Genomic DNA, 21690 nt, shown 5'->3' with positions numbered 1-21690 from the left:
CTACATTTATGCATGTTAGCAGGAATGGATGCCATGATGTGTTGCCCACTGTTATAGTTAAGCATAGTCTTCAGTTCAATTTGACTCAATGATAAGCGTGAACATCGCTGGATGAACTTCAATCAATACCTTTTCATACACAATCTTCTGAATACCTTGAATGACATGAATATATTTTACAAAGCCTTGTCCGATATATTACTTCTCAATTTTCATCCCAATTTTCGTCGAGACTTCACTCTTTCTTAAGAAGAAGCTCCCATCTGTAACAAGGTGCCAGAAATAAATAAATGATTTGCAAAATGATTTTTTTCTGTGGAGCCAGAACCATTTTTTTGTAGTGTTTGGTTTGTTTTTTTCTTTGATTGGACATGCAATGTATTAATTAATAGAACAAACAAAATACAGTGGAAGCCCTCTAAACCGGCAGCCCTCCAATCCGGCATGCTCTCAATATTGGCACTAGAATTTGGTCCCGGCAGAAGTTAGTTAATTTATGATCATTTACACGCCCTTTGATCTGGCGTCAGTCTGTTCTGTATTTCGGCACAACAAAGACCGCCCAATTGACTTTTTGTACAGTAATTAACGCTCTCCAAACCGGCATCCGATATCTCTGCTCTCCTGTTGATTGGCTAAACCTGTGGATTACCATCAGCATTAAGCTCATTGATGTTGTCTGATAAAAGGAGTATGGATAAGGATTAGGCCTTAGTAGGCAAGGTAAATTGGTGATTGACACGTGTCACTTGTATTATACGTTAATTGCCGTGTGAATGAAAACAGTAAATTTCACAAAATTAACACACTGACGCATGATTGGTTTTTGACTGCCCGCAGTAAAAACATGCCCATTTCTGGCCCTATTTTGTATATGAGTATATGGCTTTCACTGGAACAATATGACTAGATGGCCTTAATTAGAACAGAGGTGGTGGGGGTAGCTTAGTGATTAATGAGTTTGCTCATTATGCCAAAGACCTAGGTTTGATTCCCCACATAGGTACAATGTGTGAAGCCCATTTCTGGTGTCCCTGTCGTGAAATTGCTAAAATTAGAATATTGCTGAAAGCGGTGAAAAACTCACTCACTTACTCACAATATGGCTGAAATACTGCCGATGTGACTTTAAATTTTAACTCACTCACTCAATAGTGTTCCTTTAAGGAATGTATAGTAAACAAATGTAGAGGCATGGAACCCTGATCCCTGTAGCTGTTGTAATGAACTTCAGCCTCAGGCACTCCTACAGCAGCGCTCCCCCAGGTCGTGTTACATAACAACTGTTCAAAGTCCAGAATCAGCGATGGCCGGCAAAGTGATTTAGAGAGTGACGTGCATCACTCCTCCATGGTCAAAGTTCATACCTGTTCACCTGTGGAAGAGAGCGTGGTTCCTAGGTCATTCAGCTACCTAGCTGGATTTCTGACATGCTCTCACCTTCTTCCTTGTGCCTTTTAACACTGGCGGGGAAACTGTAAACAGGCTGACTAACGTTCGGGATAATACTTGGTGCTTGCTTGGTGATTTATTGTGCTAATATTGAATAGAGTGTCACAGTAAATCAGAAAGGTTTGTTTAACATGTTTATTTTTTGTGTGATTTAGTTTGGCATTAGTTTAGAAGTGCTATCCCATTATCTTAATCTGACATTTTGTTTAAGTGTATAGATGTATTTGTAGGCTTGTACAGGGCTCCAGGTAACTTTTGGGTGATGTGGTTTGTTATTTATAATATTAAACAACTTTTCAGTTGTTAGACGTACAAAGGTATTTATGTGCGTACATGATACGCTTGAAATCTTATATTATGTCGTACATCATTGATTTTTAGGTGTACATTACGCCTGTACACCCCTTATATGTAGCCCTGCTTGTAGATACTGTCTGAACTTGAACATGTGTTTTGTTGACTTTGTCTGGTTTGATCATGATTTTGCATTTTGATTTTGTGTTCATGATCATCATGATTTTGTAGTTTTGATTCAAAGTGATTGTTAAAGGATCACATGGTTTGTAATTGGTAGGTGCTGTTTAAAGTTGATTTGTGGGATAGTTATTTTTGTTTGTTTTCGGTTTTATTAAAATACAATCAGTAGAGATTGTTTTACTGTGTTGTTTAGTCTATAGATAAATAGTGTATGCAATGTGCAACATAACACAAAAGGAGGAATCTTGAAATGCCCTCACAGGGCTCCAGATAATTTTTCATGATCAGGAGTACGTACTCCTTATTTTTCAATATAGGAGTACTGGAAAACAATACGAGTACATTTAGAGTACTGAATGGAATTTAATGGAGTATCAGTAATCTTGTGTTTCATTTCATATATGCACCACAACATTGCTACTGTTGTGTAAACAGGTCAATATACAATAAAACAATACTTTTTTCAGATAAATACATCTGTAGGCGATTCTAAGACCGTACACCATTGCTGTGGTGCGTATCTGCTACGTTTTCTAAATTATTTCCTACTGTATCGCGCTTATTTTATATCCGTACATACGCCGATATGGCCCTTATCTGGAGCCCTGCCCTCATTTGTTTTAATATCTGTGTGTGTAATAAAAAAGCATGCTTTCCACTAGGGGTGAAACGGTACGCTCTTACCACGGTATGGTGCGTATTGTGGTACAAAGCCCTCGGTTAGGTCTGTTTCGGTTTGGTATATGAGATCTGATCATTATGCAGAAAATTGACAAGACTCAAACCTTAAATTGTTTAGTAACATGGAAACAAAATAACCATAATCTTTGTTATTTTGAATGAACAAAACTCTCATTTTATGACAAGATAGAAATGACGGTATGAAACCGGAAAATACCGAATTTTTGGATTGCATTACGGTATACTGAATCAAAGGCAAAATACTGCAGTTCTGCTAATACCATGATATACCGCTTCACCCCTACTTCCACAAGTGAGGGATCAGGGGCATAATGGTTAGCATTAGTTCATCACGCTGTGTTTGAAGTACATCTTTTGCATCTTGTTTTTGTGCACTTCCCCCAACCCCCCATGCCTGGTGCAGTATGACTGGAATATTGCTGAAAGTGATAAAAGACCTCACTCACTCGATGCCATGACTATTTTTTAATGTAATTTAGGCATGCTTTTAAATTATTTTGGTCTGTACGTCATTATCCACCTATATTCCAACACCTGGTGTCATAATCTGCTCGTTAGCAGCTGGTAGGCCATTATTACTTCTTGAGTAATCTTTGATCAGATTTGTGCAGTAACACTTTTCCTAACTTCCACACTTACATAGAGACGTTGCAGAAGCTTGCGTTGTGGAAGAAGGCCCTGATTTGTGATGGCTTACTTTTCAGTATTCGAATGAGGTTTTCGGGTAGCTACGTTGTAAAAGCTAGGGCTGGGACGATACACTATGTCACGATGTGATACGTATCGCGATATTTTACCTGCGATACGGATGCATATTTTGCGTCATTTTGCCACCTTTATTCCAACACCTGGTTTCATAATCTGCTTGTTAGCAGCTGGTAGGCCATTATTACTTCTTGAGTAATCATTGATCAGATCTTTGTAGTAACAGATGTGCCATGACTTGCTAAGTGTCACAAGCACACATCGGTCATGTTTTAATGATTATCAGGACCTGTGAGACGGATTCAGTAACAGCCACGTAACCTCAAATGTGATTGAACATTATCGGCGTGTTACAAATCTGTGCCCTGTGTACAACATACCAGGGTTCGAAATACTCCATATATTAGCGTGCCATGGTATGGCAAATATTGAAATGGCATGGATAAAAATGTTCCCGGTGCCCTTATGGCACGCCTAATTTTTTATAGACATAACTCACCATTAGTCATTTAATCCCCAAAACAAAACACTAAGGCAAATGACAAACTAGCAAAAACATTTATTGACTTTATCGCCCAGGATATCACTGTAAAGAAATCTGGTTGTTTTTCCATTTAGAGTGTTATTGAAGCAGAAATTGTGTATGTTCTTCTGAAACAGAAGACATATCAGTGATAACAGAAAACAGGTTACATTTGTTGTGTACTAACAAGAAATTTCAAGAGATCATCATCATGCTACAGGTATTTATTCTACAAACGTGGGCACACTTGATTTCTGAAAAGCACATTTAAAATATTTTCTTGGTGCCCAAAGGCACACTTAGAAAAAAAAGTATTTCTATCCCTGCGTACTCTCAGCCTGTCCTAACTTCCACACTTACATAGAGATGTTGCAGAAGCTTGCGTTGTGGAAGAAAGCCCTGATTTGTGATGGCTTAATGTTTAGTATTCGAATGAGGTTTTCGGGTAGCTATGTTGTAAAAAGCTAGGGCTGGGACGATACACTGTGTCACGATGTGATACGTATCGCGATATTTTACCTGCGATACGATGCGTATCACGATACATACACCTTGAAAGAATGACACAGTATTAAGATTTAAGATGATTTATTTGAAGGTATTTGTGTATAACAATAACACTATTGTAATAAGCAAACAAGTAACTCTATCATACTTGTGTGTTTTTCTCTAAATAAGTACTTTAACATGTTTAAGATAATACTGTTTTGAAAAAAGTTGTGTATCATTTTGTATCGATACACCAGTCGACGATATGATAGTTAGATGCTTGATTGGCATTTTAGAAGTTTTACCTGATGATGGGGCCAGAACAAGCCCTGAAACGTTGTACTCGAGAATAAAAAGAAGATGTAACCCAGAAAAAATCTCTATGTTCATATGATAGTTGTATCAAACTTAAATGTATCGTGATGTATCGGTACATTGGTGAATTGTCCCAGCCTTGGTAAAACCTTTTGTTTGTCACACCAAAGATACAAATTTGGATCCCCACACTGTTATGAAGTGTGAACCAGTTTGTGGTGTGCTGTGAGAGAATAGTCCTTGAATACTGTGAAAAGCAGCATCAAACTGTTCTGATAGGTTGTTAAGACTTTACAGAGATTGTGTTTGAAGTCACATGCAAACATTATGTCATTGTGTATATTTTAATAAGTGTCTTCTATAACATGCCCTACATGCTTGCATCAGTAGACAAATATTTTCACAGATCTATTTCACAAGAGGGAATTCAATACAAAAAGGATATAGGAGGATAGAATCAATCATGTTGCGCGTCCAGGTTGTAGGGGTGGTGGGGTAGTCTAGTGGTTAAAGCGTTGACTCGTCACGGCGAAGACCTGGGTTCGAATCCCCACATGGGTACAACGTGTGAAGCCCATTTCTGGTGTCCCTCACCTTGATGTTGCTGGAATTGCTAAAAGGGGCGTAAAGCCAAACTCAGTCAGTCAGTCAGTCAGATTGTAATGCATGGACAAAGATTTTAGAGGAGCTTCTTCTTTGATGGTCTTTTCACTTGAACAAAAGGTTTCTTTGTTGTTGCCAAAACTCGCTTGAAACAAGATCCAGGTTGAAAGAATATGTGTGTGCTTGTCTGTCCCGCTTCAATAAGTGTTGTAAATTATACAGTGTCGTTTCCAGAATACTGAATAAGGGTTTTAGTTTATTTTCTGTCTGAACAACAGGAGCTCTGTTTAGGGATGTTTTGTTGAATTTTGAGGTAAATCATCATGATCTTGAGTTTAATGGTTTTGGAAAAATGAAGGAATAGAACATATATTTTTTCAGTAATTGCCAAATAATTGCAAATGGGAAGTTCTACCGAAGGATATCAGCTAACACATAGTATTCCTTTAAGCGAGAAAGTCTCATGAATAATCATAATATTCTCATCTTTTTCTCATGGATGTCAAGATGTGAAGGCACATCCATAGGGCAAACCTTTGACTGCCCAGTCAAAATGAAGGATGAATGCATTCTTGATCTCAATGTCTGTTTTCTGAGACAGTTCAGATTCATTTCTGTACCACCTCGAATTTTGAATTTTGCAGAAGACAAATAATGTCCATACAAATGAATTTCTGGATATCTGAATTTCTTGTGAGTTACCTGGCCTATCCAAATTCTACAGAGGTGATAATCTACATAATGCGTAAGACCTATCCCATATTATGACAGTAAAAACAATCATATCCTTTTAGCAAATTCAGGTGAATGAAGAGTGCAGTGCTCTAGACCACCCCTTTGCGCTGTTCTAGCACTAACATTTTTCATGGCGCACTATACAAGTACGGACAGGTCATGTTGGCGCATTAATAAATTGATAAATATAAAATTAAAATGCATTCCAAATTTGTTTCGCTTGGCAGCTCAAGCAATACTCCAAACTAAGTAGGTCTTTGCAATAAGAGCAATACACCTATCCTCGTCGAAATGAGTTATTGTTGCTTTGAGTACTCCTCCAATGACTTTTAACCCTTGTTTTGAATGACAGTACAAAACCTAAAAATCGGTGTAATGAGAACAGCCGAAGCACTAGTAAAATTGGTTCCAATTGATCGGTTTTGTTTTGTGAACCAATCACGAGGCATGTTGCTGTTTCATACTTTTGTTGCCATGTGAGACACACTGGCCGTCAAATACCAATGTCAGTCAAACGTCTTTCATTTTCGCAGAGGAGGAATGTCCACATGTTGTTGTTTTTCGTTTTTGTAAAAACGTGGTGTCAAGAACTTTGCCTTTTCATTCAACCAATGCAGCAAAGGGTAGGTGATGTGTGTATGGCAGGTTCAGGGCCTAGATTTTGAAGCTCTCTTAGCGCTAAGATAATCGTAAGTGCCATACATTAACATAAACTTACGACTATCTTAGCGCTAAGAGAGCTTCAAAAATCTAGGCCCAGGTTTAGAATTCAGAACCAAAATTGCAAGTATTCCAGTATTCCAGTATTCTAGTATTCCAGTATTCCAGTATTCCAGTATTCTAGTATTCCAGTATTCCAGTATTCTAGTATTCCATTATTCTTGCTTATTCTTAGTTTCTCTGGGACCGCCTCCGTGGTGTAATGGTTAGAGCGTCCGTCCGGAGAGCGGAAGGTCGTGGGTTCGATCTCCGACCGCGTCATACCAAATGACGTTAAAATATGGTACTTTTTGGTCCCTGCCAAGCGTTCGGCAATAATGGGTACAACAAGGACTGGTCGGCTCGGAGTCAGTATAATGTGTCTGAATGGGGTATTCATGCTTCACTGCGGCATGGTATCTCAATGGGCTAGCACTATAAAACCAGCTTCAGTCTGGGCTAGTACAAGTAGCCGCACATACACATACACACGCATGCAGGTCGTCATATGAGCGAAATATTCTCAAGCAAGACGTTAACCCCAATTTCACCTCACCCCACCTCATCTCACCTCACCTTAGTTTCTCTGTTTCAAATTGTTGACCTCACCTGTATTGAAAGCTAAGAAAGTCAGCGAAATCATATAAGTAACTACAACAGTTGTCATGACCCACAATATTTTCTAAATAACTCACATAAATGAGGACAGGTGGACAATGGGCCCCTCTTTTAGAAGGGCTAGAATAAACACTGAGGGTGATAACAAACCTGATCCATAATAATGTGAAATTTGAGATAAAAATCATTAGACATGATTTTAAATAGTCTTTTTCTGTCCTGCTTGGCATTGCTTTATATGCAGGGATTTAGAGTACTAAGTATATTGTCTCAAATAGCAATCAGCTGTAATCTACCTGTGATTTCGTTAAATCACACAGAATTTTGATGCAGTGGTTGAAATAAATTGTATCATTAACCAGTATTATATCAGGAATAATTCATGTTATCTTAGTCGCAGCATTTACTAAATATATTTGAATATTTGACCATAATAAAATTGTGTGAATATTATCATTAATGTAAAGTATATTGAATGACATTTTTAATGTAACTAATCAAATAGATTACAGACATAGGTAAACATTGTTTAAGTCAAGTGCGTGTAACAACTAGATTAAATGAACACGTCTCTGTTCAGGGTAGCAATAATTCAGATAATGTTGACATGACAGTGTTCAAAATTAAGGGCGGCAAAGGGTCCTTAAGCTTCAGGGACCCCTCAATCTTTTATATTTAACAAGTTTATAACAAGGAGAGCAGTGGACTTTCATGCTTAGTTTCATCACTGCCAGTGCGCTGCTCCACAAGTGGTTCAGCTTTTGCAATGTAGGCAGTGGTTACGGGTTGGATGTTATCCCCCAAAATACTTGAAAAAAAGACATTCACTTCAGACTGTTGAAAAAGAGTTGTCTGCCCCAAATGTTAACAAAATTACATTTTTGCATGGTGTTTTTTCTAAAAAATAATATTCTTGTTCATATTTGTCATGTACATAAAGATCTAGTTTGTAGTTTTAGCTGACTAAATATCTGTTCTCCATATAAGACTTCAGGCCCTCCTTTCCTGGTCCCCTGTATACAAATAAGGAAGAGAGTTTTATGGATGTCAACTCTCTTCCTTATGTGTATCACTTCTAAATGCCATTGGGGCGGTGGGGTAGCCTAGTGGTTAAAGCGTTGGCTCGTCATGCCGAAGATCCGGGTTCGAATCCCCACATGGGTACAATGTGTGAAGCCCATTTCTGGTGTCCCCTGCCGTGATATTGCTGGAATATTGCTAAAAGCGGCATAAAACCAAACTCAGTCAGTCAGTCTAAAGACCTAAGGAAGCTTTGTTGGACAAGGTCCCATGCTTGGTATACCAAAAGTATATCTCATTTCGATCCTGGGCACATCTTTTTGCAGTTTTTCTTTCATCCCGTCACATGCCTGGCTTGAACTAGCTTTATCAATTAATCTCATTGCCCACCCTAATGCTGTGTCAGTCATAACACGACTATGGCAGCCCACTGCTACCTGTCCTTAAAGCCAATCAATACTCGTATCGATCCTGGTAGTGCCATGGCCATGAACGAGCCAGATTCACATGCAGTCTATATATAGCTTTTCTGTTGTTGTACATTGCCAGACTGCATGCCCATGACGAGTTTGGACTACCTGAAGTTGGCAGGGGCGGGGGCCGTCACTGTCGGTGCCCTTGCCACAGCTGCCGTCTACTACACCCGACCAGACCATGTCAAGTTTGCAGTTGATATGGACAAACAGTCCTCAGAAATACCCGTAAGTATGCCGTGACTGACCCGTCAGCTTCTGGTTTTGTTATTGCCCTCTCAGCTTGAGAAGCTGTTCATCAATGATTGAAGCATCTATTATTAACAATGTTGTTGAGTTGAACTGGTGAGTTGATTAGTAAGTTGCCACCACATTGTGAACACCGCGTACATTCCTGCTGTTCATTCAGTGTTTATGCTGTCGTAGTAAGAAGTGACATGGTTGAGTGGCCATTGTTAGTCACATGACCTGAATGGACATAGCAGGCTGAGTAGAAGTTCTCGGTAGAACATGCTTGATCATGGGAGCCAAAGGATCTCATAACATCACTCAGGGAATCCGTCCTAGTGTAGAGCTCACCTTCCAGTCTCAGGAATTAGGAGTAAGTTTGTTGTGCGTCTTTGTTTAGATGCTTCACAACGGTAGGCACATGTTCAGATCAATAAGAAGTGAGCATGAACAGTAACGGTGAAACCTATATTTGTTTATGGTAATGATCACACTCACAGTTGTTGTCAAACACGATGACATGTGTGTTTTTACAACTGTTCAACATGTGCTATGGACCAATGAAGTCGTCTTTAATCAATGGTGTGATCTTTTGAAAGTGTTGAAGTGTAATTGAACGTTTGTATTTGAAGGGGATGAGTTGTAGGGAAATATTACCTATTGTCTACTATCTAGTTCACAGCATTGTCAGTCATGTTTGTTATAAACCTGTTGAACAAGTTAAACATGATGTTAGGCTGATATAGCATTCATACATAGTATAAAAACATAAGGGTTTTTTGTCAGATATAAGGCTATGAATTATATAAGGGCTTCGAATTATCACAACTAGTTTTGGTGGGATTTGCATGCTGCTCTTATTGGCTGGATGAAGTGTTAAGTTATTTATATTTAAAAATGATGATATGCATAAATGTTTTTTCATCTTTATCACCATTTCTTTTATATATGGGTTCAGTGCTCATTATTCTTGTACATATATTGGTGTTAAGTGGTAAAAGAGCTTAAGGCAAACAAGAATGGACCATGACGAGCCTGTGTTTATTTCTGTTATATTTACATCATATGGTACAACTATCCCTCATAACCTGTTATTAACCTAATGACTGTATACTTATTATTTGTAATGTGTATTATTTTCATAACCTATTATTAACCTAATGACTGTACTTATTATGCAGTCTGGTCTGAAAAAACATCTTTTCTATTTGAAGTAAATGTGATACGTTGATTCACTTACATCCTAAACTATTCCAAGCATTCATTCAGTCTGAGACTTCTGCCACTAGTTTGTAGGTCAAGTACAATAGTCCATATTTTACACTGCCTATTTTTCCTACTGGATAGAGTGACTACCCAGACATTGGAAAGGTTGTGGTTTCTCAGGCAGCATCCTATCAAAAGACATTTAAAAAATGGTACTTTTTGTTACCCTGCCTGGCTCCAAGCTTTAAGGTGATAAAACAACTGTTGAGCTCTATCAGCAGAATGTGCCTGAGTTGGGTGTCCAAACTGTGCAATACAAAAATACAAAACATAAAAGTGTACAAATCTTGAATATGATGTTTGACTCTATTTCTCCTCACAGTGACATCTACTTAAAATCATTCCATGCAGCACGTTTGTGTTGGTACTGTATTCTCAGACGTTTGTGCCACAAACTGGTTTGAAAGTGTAGACGAGTGACTGAAGTTACAGACTGTATGCATGTAAGAACACAGATGGACATGATGCTAAATGTCAGATTGTCATGGTCCTGTTTGTTAATGTTTCAGGGCAAAGATCGTGCACGTATCTCCCGTCTGTGTAAGGATGGTAAGCTGCTGGAGTACAAGACAGAAGATGCGAAAACACTGCACGAGGTGTTCAAGAGAGGAGCAAGACTGTCCAGTACGTACACTTACGTTGTTGTTGTTGTTGTTGTTGCAGTAGAACAGTGACATGATGCCAGACCACATCACACCAAAAGATGGTGGTGCCTGATGCACAGCATCAAGGTGATGACAAGAACTGGTCAGTTTGGCGTGTACTGAGTTTGAGTGGGATGTCAGTAGAGCTGTGACGATATATCGTAGTATCGATAATCGTGATACATTATCTGACGATAAATATATCGTTACGTTTTTTCGTATCGTATCGTTGACCTTAAAATTGTTAATTTTCATTAGATATTGACGGTTATGTCAAAATTTCTTGCTATTAGCATTTATTTTTTTAAAGAAAATAACTAAAGAAAGCATATCGTGATATGCATCGAATCGTATCGTATCGTTTCAAGATATCGCGATACGTATCGTATCATGAAATTTCTGTATCGTCACACCTCTAGATGTCAGTAATATAGGTAGTATAAAATACATCACCTACATACATATTGCAGTTGCAATCTCTACTAGTATTATCAGAGATTCTACCAGTAGAGACTCTGATCGCAATCTCTACTAATAGAAACTGGTAGATTCTACCAGATCACAATCTCTACCCTGACATATACATAGAACAGAGCTTTGTTTCTCTCCTACCATGACATCTCCAAATTCAATACGAAAGATCCAAATGCACTAGTAAGACGTTATATATTATTACATACCCTTTTCATGTCACAGACTCTAAACGTCAGTATTGAAACTTCCACATTGAGTTTACCATGACCTGAGTATGGTTCCACGCAAGGGACATATCACACATCTATATTTGAGATCCATATCCCACATCTATATTTGAGATCCATATCACACATCTATATTTGAGATCCATATCACACATCTATATTTGAGATCCATATCCCACATCTATATTTGAGATCCATATCCCACATCTATATTTGAGATCCATATCACACATCTATATTTGAGATCCATATCCCACATCTATATTTTAAGATCCATATCACACATCTATATTTGAGATCCATATCACACATCTATCCATATCCCACATCTATATTTGAGATCCATATCACATCTATATTTGAGATCCATATCACACATCTATATTTGAGATCCATATCCACATCTATATTTGAGATCCATATCACACATCTATATTTGATATCCATATCCCACATCTATATTTGAGATTTCACACATCTATATTTGAGATCCATATCACACATCTATATTTGAGATCCATATCATCTATATTTGATATCCATATCCCACATCTATATTTGAGATCCATATCACACATCTATATTTGAGATCCATATCCACATCACATCATATATTTGTTGATCCATATCCCACATCTATATTTGAGATCCATATCACATCTATATTTGAGATCCATATCTATATTTGAGATCCATATCACACATCTATATTTGAGATCCATATCACATCTATATTTGATATCCATATCCACATCTATATTTGATATCCATATCCGCATCTATATTTGATATCCATATCCCACATCATCATATCACATCATTGAGATCCATATCACACATCTATATTTGAGATCCATATCACACATCTATATTTGAGATCCATATCACACATCTATATTTGAGATCCATATCACACATCTATATTTGAGATCCATATCACACATCTATATTTGAGATCCATATCACACATCTATATTTGAGATCCATATCACACATCTATATTTGAGATCCATATCCCACATCTATATTTGAGATCCATATCACACATCTATATTTGAGATCCATATCACACATCTATATTTGAGATCCATATCACACATCTATATTTGAGATCCATATCCATCACATCTGCATTTAAGATCCATATCACATCACATCTATCCCACATCTATATTTGAGATCCATATCACACATCTATATTTGAGATCCATATCACACATCTATATTTGAGATCCATATCCCACATCTATATTTGAGATCCATATCACACATCTATATTTGAGATCCATATCACACATCTATATTTGAGATCGCATTCCTCCACCTGACATCATCAATCAAGTGCCAGGTTCAGATCATGAAAGAAACAAAAGAGAGAAACTTTTGGCACAAAATAAATATCCAAGTTCCGATGTTTACAGAAGGATGCAATTTTAGATTCAGGTAGGTTTACCGTATTGCTCGACTGTACTGCTATCGTAACATTACATGAGTGTGTAATAACGGCATTCAGTATATAAGTGCAATAATCTTGAACACATTGTTAAACCCTGATTCGCCTCATTTAACCTGATAGTTTAAGATGGACCATAGATAGTTTAAGATGGACCATGGATAGTTTAAGATGGACCATGGATGGCCCTGTTGTCTAAGTCACCACATCTCGCTATGCAAAGGCCCTTGATCTCACTAGAATCCTATGGTTCTGGGTTTGAATCCAGGTTTACCCTGATGATGTCTCCATGTTATCACCACTATACCCATTATGGGTTTCAACTAAGTGGTAGATGACTGAGACCATCACTGTCTTTCCTGCCATGTTAATCTGACATGCTGTGATATAACTGAAATACTTTTTAAAGCTGAATTATCTGTAATCCACTCAATTACAATTGTATAAGAACAGAAAACAGAAGAGATCCCCATTGTTCAGTTGATGGAGCTGGAACTGCAGAAACAAGCATACATGAATAGGTCATGTCTGGAATTAAGGTTGATTAATGGGTTTCAGCTTCTTTATTCCCTCGATGTGATGTTGGTTAGATTTGCTTGTTTCTGTATCAGGGAAGGGCTCACTTTACAAAATCCCAAGCACAAGTTCTTATACTGAAAAGGCACAAATTTATAGAATATAGAAGTTCAAAAGCATTATTATACTTCAGTTACTGCAGCTTGTAAATACAATGTTAAGATAGGGTCATGGATTAGCAGGATCCTAGCAGCATATGGCTGAATCTGAATGTGAAATGACTTGTGAAGATCTGGGTTTCAGCCGACTTACGGGGTTGGGTGGTCAGGCGCACTGACTTGGTTGGCACATGTCATTGTATCCCATTTGTGTAGATCGATGCTGATGATGTTGATCACTGGATTGTCTGGCCCAGACTGGATTATTTACAGACTGCCGACATATAGCTGGAATATTGCTGAGTGCAGCATAAAACTAAATTGACTCAATGAATGTTAAATAGAGTCTTGATGTGTTCTAAGAATCATCACTGCCTCCGTGGTGTAGTGGTTAGAGCGTGGTTTCGATCCCCGACTGCGTCATACCAAAGGACATTAAAATATGGTCCCTGCCTGGCGCTCGGCATTAATGGGTACAACAAGGACTGGTCGGCTCGGAGTCAGTATAATGAGTCTGAGTGGGGTATTCATGCTTCACTGCAGCATGGTATCTCAGTGGGCTAGCACTATAAAAACCAGCTTCAGTCTGTGCTAGTACAAGCAGCTGCACATACACATACACACGCATGCACGTCGTCATATGAACGAAATATTCTCAAGCACGACGTTAAACCCAATTTCACCTCACCTCTAAGAATCATCATGAGATTTTATTGTCAATAGTGGTGTATCCTTAGCAATGGATATAAATCACATTTATAGTAAGTTTGACTAGGGCAGGGTTTTACCTCGGCTCACAAACATGGGGGTCCCGGACACCCCTAATTGTTAAGGTTAAGGGTCCTTGATCATGTGGACGGATGGGTGAAATGATGACAGTAACTGCTCTTAAAGAAACAACCAAACACTTAGTAAAGCCACAGATGTGTTGTGGGTACAATGAATGATATTGTGCATCCTTCTTGATGCAGTGAATTATTTTTCTGCGTCCATTTGCATGTCGCGTAAAAACCCTGCTAGGGTCATGAAGACTTATCACGCAGTACATAGGGAGGGTTTGTAGGGAGGAGATTTTAACGGAAAGTGTGGTGAAGGAAACAGAAAGGTTAATGTTGTGACTTTATCTTTGCGATCTTGTCACAAATTTTGATCATCGTTAATATGCTCAAAAGAGGAAGACACAGACTAACATTTAGTTTCTGAAATGAAAATATTTCTCTGTAAAACTGATCATTTTATAAGAAGCCCAAAGAATCCATATTTAAAAATTACACTGAAATTGTCTAGACTTGTAAAGTATTGCAGACATAACTTGGGAAGTTTCATTAATTCTCTTTCAGGGTTTGAGACAAGTAGTACGTTTAGGGTGGTCATTTTTATTTCAATGCAGTTATAAATCTTAAGCACGTCTCTTCTATATTGCCGCCATATAGCTGGAATATTGCTGAGTGCGGCGTAAAACTAAACTCACTCTTCTATATTGCCTATGCTGCGGCAAGGATGTTTTATCGTATATGACCGACTATAAGTCGGAAATTTGATACCAGAAAATGAAGGCAAAAAATCAGACCCGACTTATACTTGAGTTCATTAAACTACCCCAAAAAATCTCGAGGTCAGGTTTGTGAATCTGCCAGCCCCTGCGAACTCAACTGGCAATGTTTACACCGGAAGCAGGGCCTTATATCGCATTACTGACGTTTCCAAAGGTAAATGACATCGTGGGACAAATAAAACATAAAATATAAAACTTTGTTGTTTGTCTTTTGTAAAATATATTTCATAGTATAAACAATAAATTAAATTTAATCAGATATTTTTATCACAGCTATGCACTTACGGTACTTTGTTATCGTAGCGATAAAGTTGGGCCATTGACCGCGACTTGTTTCCACGTAAAGTAAACTTATTTGTATTCTGTGGCAGTTTTGTGTGGTGGTTTTGAAAAATACTGTTAATGATGAAAATGCAAGTTTACATTTATATCCAGATAAACCACGAAAGAAGCAAAAACTATAGCGATTTTTTTCCATTTGTGACATGTCATAAAATGCCCGTGACCTCTTCTTTTATATTTTCATTTTTACGTGATCAGAAAATTATTATAAAAAGATTTCTTAAATAATATGTATGGTCGCCTATTTCCCGATATCAGTGGCTTTTCGCTCGGTAACATGACACAACAACGGAAAATACCTCCGTTTTCGAAGCTTCGTATGAATAACATGCGAGGCGAATCGTTTGATGTCGGGCATCGTTCGAAAGCTCTGAACATCAACAATATCACTGTACCCTTGCCGAGAGTATTTTTCACACTTGTAAGAAGCAATTTTATTGGATAAAAATTGGTTTCTAATGACGCTTTTTCGCCACAGTCTGCTATAAGGGTCGTGATTGGTCAAAACCAGACATTGACCTAAGGCAGCCAATCATATTACGGCAATGGATACCGTCCTCGTGAAGCGGAAACTTTAGATGTAGAGCGAAAGTTTTGGGTAAAATAATGCTATTCTGAACATATTAAGCAAGAGAAATCGCTACCTATCACGTAAAATTATGGGATTTATTTGAAGTATCGTGCTAGGTTATGACCTGTGACAAAATGATTCATGCATATATTTTCGCATTAAACATCTTGTCCGAAAGCGTGAAGATTGAGGTGGGCGATACCGATTCGTATGGGGAAAGGGGCCGACTTATACTTGAGTTACATGGTTTTGGCAAGAATTTAGAGGGTTGAGAAAGGGGCCCGACTTATAGTGGGTCCTAACTTATAGTCGGTCATATCACGGTAGTCTGAACAAATCATTGTACGAACAGAAATGGATCAAATAGATGATAGATTAAAATGAGTTGAGAATGCATCATTCATAAATGCTAATATCCTCTTTTCGTGTTTGTCAAGTGAAAGATGAACTATATTTTAAACTGAAATAACATAGTAGACAGCAGCTGGCTTCTACAATGCTTTCAATTTTTTTTAATTATTGATTTTAATGGCCGCGTTTATTTGTATAAGGCAGATGTTGCATATTGTGAATCATCAGCATGTGGTCTCATTATTGGAAACCTACACATTCATTATGATATTATTAGTTGTAGTAATAACAGTAGTAGTATAAGTTAAGGTAATTGTACTTCATACATTTCAATCAACTGATCAGACAGTACCGAGTTTTTTTAAACAGCTTGTGAAGTTTGTTCATTTGATATATTTGAGGAAAAGAATCAAATTCAGTCAATATTTCACTGGTTAAGCTAAGGATCATGTAACTAATATTTTGTGTTTGCAAGCTTGAAGATGAGGCCTCCCTGGGTATTTTTTGTGTAGAATATTATTTACATGTCTGGTTGTCGACGTATCTGGATAAGCCAGCTTGTCAACATGAGTCAGGTGATTGTTCACATGACAGTGGCCTTGAACTTGTGTTTGGACCAAATATTGTTGAAGGTCAAGGTATCATGTGGAGAGTGTTACATACAAGATAATCATTTTGAAAGTATGCGAAATGTTCAGATTAGGTTCAGATTGTGATTTCAGATTAATATGATGTAGACTTTGGATGTTTATGTTTTTGTTTTTGCAAAATACCATTCAGGGACTAAAACATCTTCAAGGGGTTGTTTGGGACTTTTTCAAATGATAAACAAGGCTTTGACACAAATTCACAGGGATGGCAATTTTCCGCAGATCCGCGGATTTCCACGGTATTGTTGTAAATGTTAAAATTACATAGCATGTTTTTCTTTTTATCAAATTTTAATTGTCAAGTTACATCCTTGAAAACAATACAGGATGATGACTGGAAGTGAGAAGGAAATGAATACTTTCTCCAAGAAATGTTTGCTGTTAAAATCACTTTGTGTTTATATAAGTGAGATATTGCAATATTTTTAATGGTGTATGTTTGTTGAACTGCCTCATGTTCAGATGTTGAACTGTTATATACCTTCACATTTTCTGTTTATAGATAATGGCCCGTGTCTTGGATGGAAACCCTCCCCTACAGAGCCGTACAAGTGGATCAACTATGATGCTGTAGGTTGAATTGTCCATTCTGTGTCACCATGATGTTGTTATCTCCCACCGCGCGTTTAGCCCGAAGCGGGGGATATAGTAATAGGCTCCATCCGTCCGTCCGTACGGCTGTACGTACTAATTGGAATATCTTAAGAACCGTTCACTAGATTATTTTCATATTTGGTACTTAGGTTCATCACAGTATAAGAAAGGTCCAAGTCAGGTTTGGTGAACTTGACTTTCATTTCAAGGTCACAAGGGGATTTTATTATTATAGGATATTTATATAGCGCACATATCTAGGCAACTAGTGCATGCTCAAGGCTCTGGTATTTTTCCCTCGATCATTGGATGTCAATCTCAACGGCACATCGTATTATCAATCTCAACTCCCTGGGGAGTATACAGCTCTTGCAGCCACTAGCCGCACCGAGTTATTGTGGCTTTCTTATCCTAACGAGGTACCCATTCACAGCTGGGTGGACTGGGACACATAGTCACAGTACTTTGTACTTTTAACGTTTTACCTGCATGTTAAGCTATCTCAAGAACCGTTTTCTGGATTTTCTTCATATTCAATACCAAGCTTTATCTAGGGAAGGCGCAGGGCCCAGTCAATTTTGGTGACCTTCACTTAATTTTCAAGGTCATGGCAACACTTTGAAGATTTCAGCATATTAACCTGCATGTTATGCTTGTCAGCAAGATACCTCAAGAACCATTTACTGGATTTCTTCATATTTGACACCAAGCTTCATCCAGGGAAGGCGCAGGGCCCAGTCGATTTTGGTGACCTTCACTTAATTTTCAAGGTCACAGAGACACTTTGAAAATTTCAGCATGTCAAATTGCATGTTAAGATAGTCAGCAAGATATCACAAAAAATATTCAGTGGATTTTCTTCATATTTGACACCAAGCTTCATCTAGGGAAGGCCCAGGGCCCAGTCAATTTTGGTGACCTTCCCATAATTTTCAGGGTCGCAACAACACTTTGAAGATTTCAGCTTGTTAACTTGAATTTTCAGCAAGATATTTTAAGAATGGTTCACTGGATTTTCTTCATAGACTTTCAAAACTTCCCTTGATTGTTTTTCAATAAGCAATTTCTTTAGTACTATTTGTGCATATTTCATTCACTATGACATTCATGTCAAGGTCAAAGTCAGTCTTGAAAACAGGTGTGTGTGAACAACTAAAGAGCAAGATATCAAGAGAGGTTGACTGGTCATGTTTTTGTTGACATTTAACATCATCTTAAACTTTCATTACTTTATAGATCTAAGTTTGATTTGATAATTTGCGGCGGGGGATTATATCACCTTAGTGACAATGCTTGTTGTAATATTGCTTATAGCTGTGTAAATCCATACTCAGTGAGCATTGCTCAGACGAGGTCTATTTTGCATCTGTACATGTACACAACCCTTTCTTGACAACTTGGCTTGACATTACAGGTGTTGCAGCGAGCATCTAATTTAGGGGCAGGACTTATCAAGCTTGGCCTCACACCCACAAATACCACCAATGTTGGAATCTACTCCCAGAACAAACCAGAGGTAAGTCAAGTTTTCCTGTTTCTATAATAATGAATCATAAATGATGTAGTATTTCAGAAATGGTTACCGTTCATGCACTAGATTTGATTGATTGTTTTCTTCATATATAGGGGTTATACATTTCAGTGTGTGATATTATGTATGTTGTATATTTCAGTGTGTGATATTATGTATGTTGTATATTTCAGTGTGTGATATTATGAATGTTGTATATTTCAGTATGTGATATTATGTATGTTGTATATTTCAGTATGTGATATTATGTATGTTGTATATTTCAGTGTGTGATATTATGAATGTTGTATATTTCAGTGTGTGATATTATGTATGTTGTATATTTCAGTGTGTGATATTGTGTATGTTGTATATTTCAGTATGTGATATTGTGTATGTTGTATATTTCAGTGTGTGATATTATGTATGTTGTATATTTCAGTATGTGATATTGTGTATGTTGTATATTTCAGTGTGTGATATTATGTATGTTGTATATTTCAGTATGTGATATTGTGTATGTTGTATATTTCAGTGTGTGATATTATGTATGTTGTATATTTCAGTATGTGATATTATGTATGTTGTATATTTCAGTATGTGATATTGTGTATGTTGTATATTTCAGTGTGTGATATTATGTATGTTGTATATTTCAGTATGTGATATTATGTATGTTGTATATTTCAGTATGTGATATTATGTATGTTGTATATTTCAATATGTGATATTATGTATGTTGTACATTTCAGTATGTGATATTTGAGCAGGCCTGTTACACATACTCCATGGTGGGCGTGCCACTGTATGACACCCTGGGTGTCGAGGCCTGCAACTTCATCATCAACCAAGGTACTTCCTCCCTATCAGTGTTGCTTATTGAAAAGAAAAATGATTGATTTAAATCTGATCTAAATTGAATATTGCATAATTAATGTGCTTTAAACCCAATTCACTTATTCAAATTATGTTTGAACAAATTAAGTTCTGTCTTTCGCAACTGTAGAATTGTTTAAGTAATTTTGATTTTGTTCATTTCCATTTCAGCTGAAATAAGTGCAGTTATCTGTGATAATAACAAAAAAGTTAGCAACTTATTAGAACGATTTAGTGAAACGAAGAACATCCGGCACATCATCGTGATGGAGAAGCTGAGTGGTGAGATGCAGACCAAAGCATCCTCTCTGGGAGTCAAGCTTCATACGTGGGCAGAGATAGAGGTGAGGTGCTTTCTGCAGCCATCAGTCATTCCATGAAGATCCAGGGTAAAGTTTGTCTTCTTTAACACCTGCTTGTTTTAAGAGCTGACTAAGAGGATCAGGTGGTCAGGCTGTCTGTCTTGATTGAATCGTGTCATCATATCCCAATTGCATAGATTGATGCTCATGACGTCAATCACTGGCTTGTCTGATTCAGGTTCTCTTAGTAGCAGACTGCTGAGTGCTGAATTAAACAAACAGATCACTTCACTGGCTGTAACAATGAAACTCAATTTGACTTTTCATATCATATTATTGTGAAATTGAAGTCGTCTCAAGAATAAGATGTATGAGGACTTTGATATGAGATGATTTGATTCAAAATATGTTGTTTTGTTTTTGCAGAAATTGGGTCAAGATAACCCTCATCCACACAAGGTAGGTTTATCTGCACTTACTGGCACTTACTATTTTGAAAACCCAACAGGCAGCTTGACATTACCTTGACATTACCTCACATTATAATGCTGGTGTCATGATTGTAAGGTCAAGGTGAAGGTCACCTTTATGTATATGGTCACACCCTATGGTAGATCAGATAACCTTTAGAGTGCCTGATAAGATGGTGAAGCGTGCTAACATTATTCTGGGTCTTGCATCACTTATCGTGACAAATCAGTAGAGGGCCATTGAACATTGAGATAGCTATGGCTTATATTGACCTTTCTGACTGGTATTTTTATGGGACGAGTAGAGGAAAATGGAACTTGTGTCCACAGCCTCACAACTGAAGTATTTGATATTTAAATTTGAATGATTTCAGACTGTGTAAAATAAATCCACAGTGTTTTAATGAAATATGAAAGTCAAGTCTTTGTGAAATTGCTATTGTTAGAAGGAAAGTATTTTTTTTATTTCTAGTGTCAAATACTGAAGAAACAAAATGCAAAGATCCTCTGTCCTTCTTTACAATATTTCTAGCATTGCAGTACCCATGAAGATCCGGGTAAGAATTGGCCTTCAACAACCAATGCTTGTCATAAGAGGCGATCAGGTGGTCAGCCTCGCCTGACTTGGTTGGCTCAACATGTCATCGTATCCCAATTACGTAGATCGATGCTCATGCTGTTGATCACTGGAT

The 21690-nt window shown here is 37.5% G+C and overlaps 1 protein-coding gene across 1 annotated transcript in view; it reads left to right on the top strand.

The window, feature by feature from the left end:
- The window catches only part of LOC124284138 (long-chain-fatty-acid--CoA ligase 1-like), a 60244-nt gene that overhangs the window by 18773 nt on the left and 19781 nt on the right, over positions 1–21690 (top strand). The window contains 7 exon segments of the mRNA XM_046720197.1: positions 8888–9039; positions 10815–10929; positions 17749–17816; positions 19255–19356; positions 20103–20202; positions 20398–20570; positions 20955–20987. Coding sequence (XP_046576153.1) covers positions 8893–9039; positions 10815–10929; positions 17749–17816; positions 19255–19356; positions 20103–20202; positions 20398–20570; positions 20955–20987 — 738 coding nt within the window. The 5' untranslated portion in view covers positions 8888–8892.

The sequence above is a fragment of the Haliotis rubra genome, unplaced genomic scaffold (assembly GCF_003918875.1).
Source record: "Haliotis rubra isolate DU_JTF1 unplaced genomic scaffold, ASM391887v1 Scf33, whole genome shotgun sequence".
Taxonomy (NCBI): Eukaryota; Metazoa; Mollusca; class Gastropoda; order Lepetellida; family Haliotidae; genus Haliotis; species Haliotis rubra.
The sequence above is the reverse complement of the archived record's forward strand: the minus strand, read 5'-3'. Positions and strand labels throughout refer to the sequence as shown.